This window comes from Colobus angolensis, unplaced genomic scaffold, assembly GCF_000951035.1.
Source record: "Colobus angolensis palliatus isolate OR3802 unplaced genomic scaffold, Cang.pa_1.0 Scaffold47, whole genome shotgun sequence".
Classification (NCBI taxonomy): Eukaryota; Metazoa; Chordata; class Mammalia; order Primates; family Cercopithecidae; genus Colobus; species Colobus angolensis.
This window is the reverse complement of record NW_012118154.1, coordinates 2,752,208-2,762,985: the sequence shown is the minus strand read 5'-3', so window position 1 is coordinate 2,762,985 and position 10,778 is coordinate 2,752,208. Positions and strand designations below refer to the sequence as shown.

General features: G+C 40.5%; 1 protein-coding gene across 1 annotated transcript in view; it reads left to right on the top strand.

Moving 5' to 3' along the window:
- Window positions 1-10,778, top strand: part of TEKT1 (tektin 1) — a 25,501-nt gene that overhangs the window by 3,942 nt on the left and 10,781 nt on the right. The window contains exon 3 of the mRNA XM_011958448.1: window positions 8,068-8,233. Within this exon, the coding sequence (XP_011813838.1) occupies window positions 8,068-8,233 (166 nt within the window). The remainder of the gene's footprint in view (window positions 1-8,067; window positions 8,234-10,778) is intronic.

The window sequence follows — 10,778 nt, the reverse complement described above, 5'->3', positions numbered from 1 at the left end:
AAAAAAAAAAAAAAAAAAAAAGAGAGAGAAGGCATTATTCATTTTCACAATACTGTGTTTCAGTATATATGGGAAAAAAGTGAACCTTCATTGATTCATTGAATCATTTTAAAAATTAGCCATTAGGCATTAAAAAAATCAAATATGTAGGAATAAATCTAGCAAAAGATGTGCAAGTGGTTTGCACTGAAAAATCATTTTTGCAAGAAATTAAAGAAACTCTTAGTAAATGCAGGGATTTATGAGTTAATGGATTGGAAAACCTAGTATTTAAAAGTGTTGATTCCCTTCAAAAATTAATCTATAGATTCAATGCAAATCTCAGCAGGTGTTATGGTGAAATTGGCAGATTGCTTCTAAAATTCATATGGAAATGCAAAGCATCAAGAATAGGAACTAGGCTGGGCGCAGTGGCTCATGCCTGTAATCCCAGCACTTTGGGAGGTCGAGGCAGGTGAATCACCTGAGGTCAGGAATTGGAGACCAGCCTGACCAACATGGCAAAACCCTGTCTCTACTAAAAGTATAAAAGAAGTAGCTGGGCATGGTGGCGCGCACCTGTAATCCCAGTTACTCAGGAGGCTGAGGCAGGAGAATCGCTTGAACCCGGCAGGCAGAGGTTGCAGTGAGCCAAGATTGTGCCACTGCACTCCAGCCTGGGCGACAAGAGTGAGAAGCCATCTCAAAAGAAAGAAAAGAAAAAAATAGGCACAACTATCTTAAAGAAGAACACAGTTGGAAGACTTCTACCATAGGTACTGAGAGCTGTGACAAAGCTATGGTAACTGAGACAGCAAAGTGTAAGTGGGGATAGACCTGTTGACCAATGAAACATGACAGAGTCCACAAACAAACCCACACACATTCAACTGAGTATGACAAAGCAACACTACAGTGTAATGGGAAAAGGAGAGCCTTTTCTAATTGGCCAATTAGATATTCATATAAAACAATGATATTCTGGCTGGGCGCGGTGGCTCATGCCTGTAATCCCAGCACTTTGGGAGGCCAAGGCGTGAGGATCACGAGGTCAGGAGATCGAGACCATCCTGGCTAACATGGTGAAACCCTGTCTCTACTAAAAATACAAAAAATTAGCCGGGCGTAGTGGTAGGCACCTGTAGTCCCAGCTACTCTGGAGGCTGAGGCAGGAGAATGGCGTGAACCTGGGAGGCGGAGGTTGCAGTGAACCGAGATTGCGCCACTGCACTCCAGCCTGGGTGACAGAATGAGACTCCATCTCAAAAAAAAAAAAAAAAAAGATATTCCAACCCCTACCTCGTATTTTCTTTCTTTCTATCTATCTATCTATCTGCCTACTTACCTATCTGCAAATCTAAGTGGAGTACATATCTAAACTGGAAAGGTGAAACTATGACACTTAGGGGAGAATATCTTTATGATCTTTATGACTTGGAGAAGGCAAAGATTTCTTATTCTTAAGCGGGACTGAAAAGAGACATTCATAGAAAAGAAAAACAATAAATTAAACTATATTAAAATGAAGAACTTTTGTTTAACAAAAACACCTCATCAAAAGGCTAAACAGCAATCTAAAGAGTAGGAGAAGATGTTTGCAATATATGTATCTAACAAATCCATATCCAGAATATATAAAGAACTTTTAAGAATACAAAAGAAAAAGACAGATAACTCAATAAACAAATGTATAAAACCTTGATAGACACCTTACAAGTGAGGACATTCAAACAGCCGACGAACATGTGAAGAAGTGCTCTAATTTTATGAGTCATCAGGGACATACAAATTAAAATCAAGTTGAGATGCCATTATACAGCCATGGAATGGCTACAATTAAAAAGAAGGAAGAGAACAAGAAGAAAGGAGAGGGAAGAGGATGTGGAGCAACTGGTACTGTCATACTCTGCTGGTGGAAATATAAATTGCTATAATCACTTTGGAAAGCTTTGGCGGTATTGACTATAGTTGAAGATATGCCTACTTTTCACCTGGTTATTCTACCTTTAGAGTTTTATCATACAGGAATATATGTTTACCAAATATATATGCTGCAATGGCCAAAGGAGTGCCATTTGTAATGGCCCCAAAGTAAAACTACCCACATGCTCATCAACAGTAGGATGGATAAATATGCTATACTTTACAGCAGAGAGAATGAGTGGTCTACAGCTATATACAACACTACACATGACTCTTACAAACTCAGTAAGATGTTGAGTGAAATAAATGGCACACAGATGAGTATATGCCGTATTATTCTATTTATGTAAAGTAAAGCAAACCAAATAAAAGGGAAAAATTAATCTATACTGTTAGAAGTCTACCTTGGTGTGTGGCATGTAGGAACTGGAAGGGGTCATGAGAGACCTCCTAGGATGCCAGTTATATTCTGTTTCTTGAGTTGGGTCTGTGTTATATGTGTGTGTTCACTATGAAAATACATTGAATTTTATGATTTTATGATATGTGTACTCCTCTGTAGGTTTTTGATATTTCAATAAAAAGTTAAAAATAACTTGCAAGTACCTGTGCTGGTGCTGATGATACAGATATACCAGACTGGTGCTTGCCCTTGGGGAGCTTGCAGTCTGAAAGTAGAGATGAGTCCAGTACAGGATACCCAGGATACGGTGTGATTCAGCCCATAAGTGGCACCAATAAAGCACCGTCAGATTGGAGGAGAGGGCAAATCACTTCCAACTGGTCACATCCAATGACTACTCAATTTCCCAATCTAACGCTCATTTAGTGTTCATCCAATTTACCTCTCTACAATACTGGATGCTCAAAACTGGATGCATCCAGTTACTTTTAGAATTCTATGAGACAAATTTTTTCCGATTCATTTCCTTTCTCTCTGGCCATTTCTTCCTCTTCTCTATTGTTGATGCTTCTTTCTCCATTCATTTCCTGTTGGTGTTCTTTAGTGTTTTGTTCTTGGTCTTCTTAGCTTTTTCTTCTCTTCCCTCTATGCAACCTCTCTTGATGACCTCATTAGAAATTTTATCACTATTTTCTTTGCGTTATTGGTTTGCAAATAGAAATCTTCAACTCTAATTTCTCATGAGAACTTTTTGGGGAAATAAAGAACTACTTGCTATATATTGCCACCTAGATTCCTTCAGGCACCTCAAAATAAGTATATCCCAAGATGAACTCATGACTGTCCTTCAAAACTTGCTTCTGCTTCTGTAGTTCCCTATCCTGGTTAATGAGACCGGAGCTCAATCATTCATTCATTCATCCTTCAAATAGGTCTGACCCTGTGCTAGATGCTTAGGAGTATAACATTGAAAAAGACTGATACATTCTACTATGCAAGAGAGGCAAAACACAAGTAAAAAGACAAGTAACTAAAATTATTGTAAGTTGCTGGCCTAGATGAAGGCAATGACAGTAAAGATGGAGAGAAAAGGTGCTTGATAATATGTATGTTGGATTTATGAATGAATTTTAACAACAGAAGTCAAGGAGATAGCTTGGACAAAATAATAAAGGCAGGATGAGTGTGACATTTATGGGGAATGAGTAGAGAGGTCCAAGTGGATGTATAGAGTACGTGAGGAAGAGCAGCATGATGAAGACAAGATGGAGATGAGGCAGGGCCAAGCCTGAGGAAGACCTTGAATTTGGAAGGTTCAGTTCAGTGGGTAGCCTATTAGAATTTAAGAGGTAACGCTAGAAATCTGGAGGTAATCACATAAAGATAGGTAAGGGGAGCCATAAGTGTAGATTAAATTACCCAAAGAATGTATTGAAAGAGAAGAAAAGGGAACATGAGTTGAAGAGGACCAAGAGAAGAGCTGAGGAACAGAAGTTCAGGTGGAAGAACAAAAAGATGAGACCAAGGTTATGAAAGCCAAAAGATGAGGTTTCGCAGGCGAGGAAGTCTTCCATTGTATCAATGGTTGTCTAAATGTCAAAGAGGCTGAGAGCTGAGCCAAAATAAATTTGGACTGGTGACTTGAAGATTGGTGACCTTTGAGATAAGAGATGTCCAGTAGGGTAGTGGAGGTACACAGTGGAGGTGAAAATCAGTTACAAGGTGTCAATGGGAAGACACCAATCTATGTGGTGGATTGAGCACATGCATTTGTCTTCTCTTCCTTTTAGAATTGCAACAAAATAGCAGTAAAGAATTAATAACAGTAAAGCTAACAAGTAATAAGAAAGCTATGCCCCAAGCATGAGAGAGATTGAGACACACACACACGCACACACACACACACAGAGTTAAAGAGGAAGCAACAGTAAACAAATGATGAAATCAAGATTTTAGAAAGCAAAGGTCAACTGGTAACAGAACTAGGGACTGCAGAATGTCAGGGTGGGTAGAGAACAAGAAGAAGCCAGTTGATTCATGCTACAGAAATCTTGCAGTGCTCAAAACTGGATGCATCCAGTTATTTCTGAAGCTGAAGGGTCAGGATAGAGCCAGAAACCAGATTGGTTGAAAGTCTTTAAAAAGAGCTTCCTCTGGCTCTCCCTCACCCCATTAGAAGGTTAAAGGTTAAAGGGTTCAATGAATGTCTACTTAGTGATTCATTCATTCCTATGTCTACATAGTAATTCTTCCAGCTGGTTCCTAGGATACTGGTAGCCAGGCTTCTACCCTCAGGAAGGAGACTGGAGGACTTCCCTGTAGAGAAAGTAGAAAGTAACCGGCTCAAAAGGAAAGATCTATAGATATTAACATTTGAGGATTCTCCAGCAAGATGCCAGGGTCTCACCTGATCACTCTGTACAGTAAAGCATTCTGGTTGACAAGCACTGTCCCTGTAGACAGCATTTCCAGGTAGCACTTTAGCATCTCGGTCTAAATCAAATGATCACCAAATAATTGAGGAAAACCACTAACATGGCAGACACCAAAACAAATAATCAAAGACACAGAAACTCAGCAGACAGACAGTGCATAGAGAAAAAGAAGAAATATACTATCAAATCCATCAAGAATTTAGAGAAGAGATTGCATCCTTGGGACGTGCAGAGGAGTCTTTAAAAAAGATAACATTTGGAGAACAAGCGTTCTTAGAAATTAAGAATATAAGAACAGGAAAATCTTAGAAATCAAAAGAAGTGTTGAGAATCTCTAGAAAGTGGGAAAAAAGGACAACAAAAAATAACAGCAAGGAAAAGACAAGAAAATTGGAGGATCAATCTGGGAGGCTCAATAACTAATAGGAGTTTCAGAAAGAGTATAAAGAGAAAATGGAGAAGATATGGTGGGCTCATACCTGGAATCCCAGCACTTTGGGAAGCCAAGATGGGAAGATCAGTTGAGACCAGGAGTTTCAGACCAGCCTTGGCAACATAGAGAGACCCTTGCCTCCACAAAAATAAGAAAATTAGGTGGGTGTAGTAGTGTGTACCTGTAGTCTCAGCTACCCAGGAGGCTGAGGTGGGAGGATCTCTTGAGCCCAGGAATTCAAAGTTACAGGGAGCTATGATTGCACCACTGCACTCCAGCCTGGGTGACGGAGTGAGATCCTGCATCTAAAAAGAAGAAGATGAGGAAGTAGGGCCCTAGGCCTGGCCCAGGAAACCATTTTTTTCTCCTAGGCCTCTGGGTCTGTGATGAGAAGGGCTGCTGTGAAGATCTCTGACATGCCCTGGAGACATTTTGCCCATTGTCAATTAGCATTCAGCTTCTTGTTACTTATGCAAATTTCTGCAGCTGGCTTCAATTCCTCCCCGCAAAATGGGGTTTTCTTTTCTACCACATGATCAGGCTGCAAATTATTTAAACCTTTATGCTCTGCTTCCCTTTTAAACGTAAGTTCCAATTTCAGATCATCTCTCTGAAATTCAAAGTTCCACAGATCTCTAGGGCAGGGGCCAAATGCTGCCAGTCTCTTTGCTAAAGCATAAGAAGAGTGAACTTTGCTCCAGTTCCCAGTAAGTTCCTCATCTCCATCTGAGACTACCTGAGCCGGACTTCATTGGATCACTGTCAACATTTTGATCAAAATCATTCAACAAGTCTCTAGGAAGTTCCAAACTTTCCCACACCTTTCTGTCTTCTAAGCTCTCCACACTGTTCCAACCTCTGCCTGTTACCCAGCTCCAAAGTCACTATCACATTTCCAGGTTATCTTTGTAGCAGTGCCTCACTTCCAGTACCAATTCTCTGTATCACTCCATTTTCACAGTGCTATAAAGAAATACCTGAGACTGGGTAATTTATAAAGGAAAGAAGTTTAATTGACCCACAGTTCCACATAGCTAGGGAGACCTCAGGAAACTTACAATCATGGTGGAAGGGGAAGAGAAAACAAGGACCTTCTTCACATGGTGGCAGGAGAGAGAAGATAAAGTGAAAAGGTGAAGAGACCATTATAACACTATCAGACCTCAGGAGAGCTCACTCACTCTCAGGAGAACAGCATGGGGGAAACTGCCCCAATGATTCATTTACCTCCCACCAGGTCCCTCCCTCAACAGGTGGGGATTACAGCTCGAGATGAGAGTTGGGTGCAGACACAGAGCCAAATCATATCAAAGGGTATGTCTGGCATGTGGCACAACAATTAACTAAGTTTGACACCAGTGTGAAATTTCAGGACACTAGAAAAATAGAAGGATGACTAAAATTTTTCAGAATGGAAAAAACAGGTCACATACAAAGAATCAGGAATCACAATGGCATCAGACTTCTCAACAGAAACTCCGGAAATTAGAAGGAAATAGAGGGACACCGTCACAATTCTAAATAAAAAAGAGTTACGAACTGTAACTCAGGGCACAGCCAAATAGAATGAAATGGTGAGGGTGGAATAGAGACATTTGCAGACTTGCAGGTTTTCAAAAACCTTACCGCACATGCATCCATTTCTTAGGAAGTTACTGAAGGATATGCGTTAGCATACTGAGAGAGTAAATCAAGGAAGAGGAAGAAAACAATCCAGGAAACGGGACAGCAACACAAGAAGAATGAAGGGGATTCCTGGAAGCAAAGTCATAGGATGACAGCTACACAGCAAACTAGAGAGCAACGAATCCAGCAGAAGATTGCAGCAGGAGAAGATGCTCTAGGAGAGACATCTCCAAGGAAGAAAGAAAACTGATAGCTTACTTGATGGGTTGGAATATATTAAAGGCATATTGAGAAAAAGTTAATAATATAAAGAAAGTGAAGCAATCACTATGCTACCCATTTTGCTATCTCATAACGTCATGTTGTAAACCTCAAATATATACAATAACTTTTTTTTAAAAACAGAGTCAGTTTATGGAAGTGGAAACTGACACTACAATACAAGCAGTACATCATGACTTTTAAGATTCAAATGCCGAACTACTCATTATCAATTAAATATATATATATAACACATAGTTTTCCTAGTATAGTCATTTTTTACTTATAGTGCCTAATAAATCTGCCTTTATCATTTAAAAAAGAAAGTGAAGCAAAAATGCCATTTTAACCCTCCCCAAAACAGAAAATTTTATAAGAAATTTATCACAGTGTATGATAGGGCTTAGGTGTAAATAACATTTATATATTTATAAAATGTAAATAAACAATAAGTTTACTTATTTATTGTTTAATAAAATGGTGATACAACTATATTGGGAGACGGAAGTATGTCGTGTGAGTTGGTTAAGGGCAAATCATTATCTTTCATCATAGGAAATCAACATATAATATCAAAACTGATAATGAGTGAATAGCAGTATAAGCAAATGTCAGAAGAAGTGATAAGCGTGTTTAAAGTGGCTTCCCCCAGAAGGTGGGCATGGGTGGGGACAGGTCAGAGAGTTTCAATTCTTTGTGATACTATTTGACTTTTCAAACAACACACATTTATATCTTTGATGAAATTAAAAGTTATTAAAAACAGTAGGCACCAAAGAACTAGTGAGCGTAGAATGACACATTTGATGTGGACTGTAAGAAAATATATCTTCCTTTCCTTCCTGCAAATAAACATTTATAAAGATGAAAAGATGCCCCAAGTAGCACAGTGCTAAGAGGAAAAGAGAATATCACAGGTAGTTTTACAACAGTCCTCAAGTTGCTAATTCAAATGTTAGCTACCTTGGGATAGATTAACCCTGGTGTAACTTCTCTGTGTGCTTCAGAACAGAGACTCGAGGAAGTCCGGTTCTGGAAGAAGGAGTTAGATAACAAACTTGAGCAGCTTGTGAATGTAACCGACGATCTACTCCTATATAAGATCAGATTGGAAAAAGCCCTGGAGTGCTTGAAAGAGCCCTTGCACATTACTGAGACGTGCCTGGCATACAGGTAGGAGCAAAGGTCCTTCAAATGATTCATGTGTTGTGACAAATGAGATGCTGGGTAGTAAATGCTGGCTGTGCGCGATGGTGAGTTAGAAATGGCAATTGAGCAGGTGTTCTTTTAGAGCCTGAAGTTATCCCGGCATGCCCATGGTGCTGGACAGTGCAAGGGGCACTGGACTTAGTTCATGCCTCAACTCTGTTCTTGACTAACTCAACTCAAATATATGTTGGACTAGGTTTGGCTGTGGGTAGCAGAAAACTCTAAACTGACACTGAATTTAAAGAAAACGATTTCTTTCTCTCTTACATTTAAAGAGTCTAGAGATAGTCAGTCCAGGGTTGGAATAGTGCGCCACAGTTTTAGGGTTCCAGGCTTTGTCTATCTTGTTGTTCTACTGCACGTGGTTTTCACTCCTAATGTTACCTCGTGGTTTAAGATGGCAGCTGGAGCTCCAGCCATTGTGTCTACATTCCAGCAAGTAGGAGTAAGTGGGGTCTGGCATTCATCATTTCTATTTGCATCCTATTGACTAGAACTTAATCACATGGCCACACCAACAGAAGCTGGGAAATGATTGGCTTTACTTTGGGCAGCCAGGTGCTTAGCTGAAAAACCAGGGGTTCTGTTGCCAAGGAAGAAGGTGAGAACAGACAGTACAATTCCCGGGGGACAGTATGTCTCTCCCATGCAGAGCCACACGGAAGCACTTTGTAATCCAGACAGCACTACATGAAGGTGCTTTTAATTAGTGTTGCCCTCCTATAAATCCAATGAGTAGAATGATCCTTTCTACTCTGGGGTGATGCTGGTTTCCGGACCTGGGTCCTGCCGCAGCCCTAGCTGGAGTGCCCTAACAGGTCTTCTTGCTGTTAGCATAGTCCCCTATAATCTAGTGCACCCTCCACACCTGCTGTTCAGTGAACTTTTCCAAATGCAGATTTTTCCAGGTCACCGCCATGCTTAGAATCCTTCAAACCCCAATGGCTTCAAGATAAATTTTAAGATTCTCAGTTTAGCAAACCAAGGTTCATCACGATAGGGCCCCCAGTGACCTCTCTGGGTCCGTATCTCATCCCCAATAGCGGGATGTGCTTAGGTGTGGGGAGCTACTTGCAGTTTCTCAAATGCACCATGCCCCTGTCTTCCTGAAAAGCCCTATTCCTTCAGTAAGCTTAACCAGGACCCTTTGCAGGAACCAGGCAGCAGTCTCCCCAGCCAGATTGAGAAAGTCTGTGCAGCAAAGAGAAATAGCAGCTCATCAGAGTTCAACACCCAGTTGGCTCAAGTCTAAGCCTAAAGATAATGATAACATACAGGCTGCTAAGTTTATTGAGCATATACTATGTGCCAGGTACTGTAGCTTATGCTTTTACAGCTCATTCGTACTGTGCCACAATCCTGTGAAGTACTAATAATGATCCCTATTTTACAGAAAAGGAAACCAAGGCACAGGTAGGTTACATAGTGGCTAAGGGCACGCAACTAGTGAGTAGGGGAACCTCCTTTCCAAGCACTATCATGCAGGTTGAAAAAGAGCAAAACGTGGTGCAGCAGGGTCAGTTTGGGAGGAGGACGGCATCATGGCTAGAAGCACAAGTGATACACAGTTCCGTGACACTGGGTAGGTCACTTAATCTCTCTGAAACTCAGTTTCCCCATCAGTACCTGAAAGGGCTAAGAAAGAATGTTTATATATAAAAAGCTTAGCACCATGCCTGTCACAGAGTAAGTGCTCATTGGCGGAGGCAATATTACTATTGGTGTTATTACTATTAATAGTTATTATTACTATAAAACGTCTTTTTTTTTTTTGAGACGGAGTTTCACTCTTGTTGCCCAGGCTGGAGTGCAATGGCGCAATCTCGGCTTACCGAAACCTCCACCTCCTGGGTTCAAGTGATTCTCCTGCCTCAGCCTCCTGAGTGGCTGGGATAACAGGCATGCGCCACCACTCACGGCTAATTTTGTATTTTTAGTGGATTCAGGGTTTCTCCATGTTGGCCAGGCTGGTCTCGAACTCCCGACCTCAGATGATCCACCTGCCTCAGCCTCCCAAAATGCTGGGATTACAGGTGTGAGCCACTGCGCCCACCCTAAAACATCTTTCTATATTCAATTATTTGTCTAAATACTGAATGAGGATCAAGGAAGGAAACAGGTCTTTAATTTATTATTATTATTTTAAACTTTCTTCTTCTTGGGAAAAAAGGTCCATTTGGTTGCAAATCAAAATCACAATGAGATATCATCTCATGTTAGTTAGAATGGCAATCATTAAAAAGTCAGGAAACAACAGATGCTGGAGAGGATGTGGAGAAATATAAACACTTTTACACTGTTGGTGAGAGTGTAAATTAGTTCAACCATTGTGGAAGACAGTGTGGTGATTCCTCAGAGATCTAGAACTAGAATTACCATTTGACCCAGCAATCCCATTACTAGGTAAATACCCAAAGGATTATAAATCATTCTACTATAAAGACATATGCACACATTTGTTTATTGCAGCACTATTCACAATAGCAAAGACTTGGAACCAACCCAAATG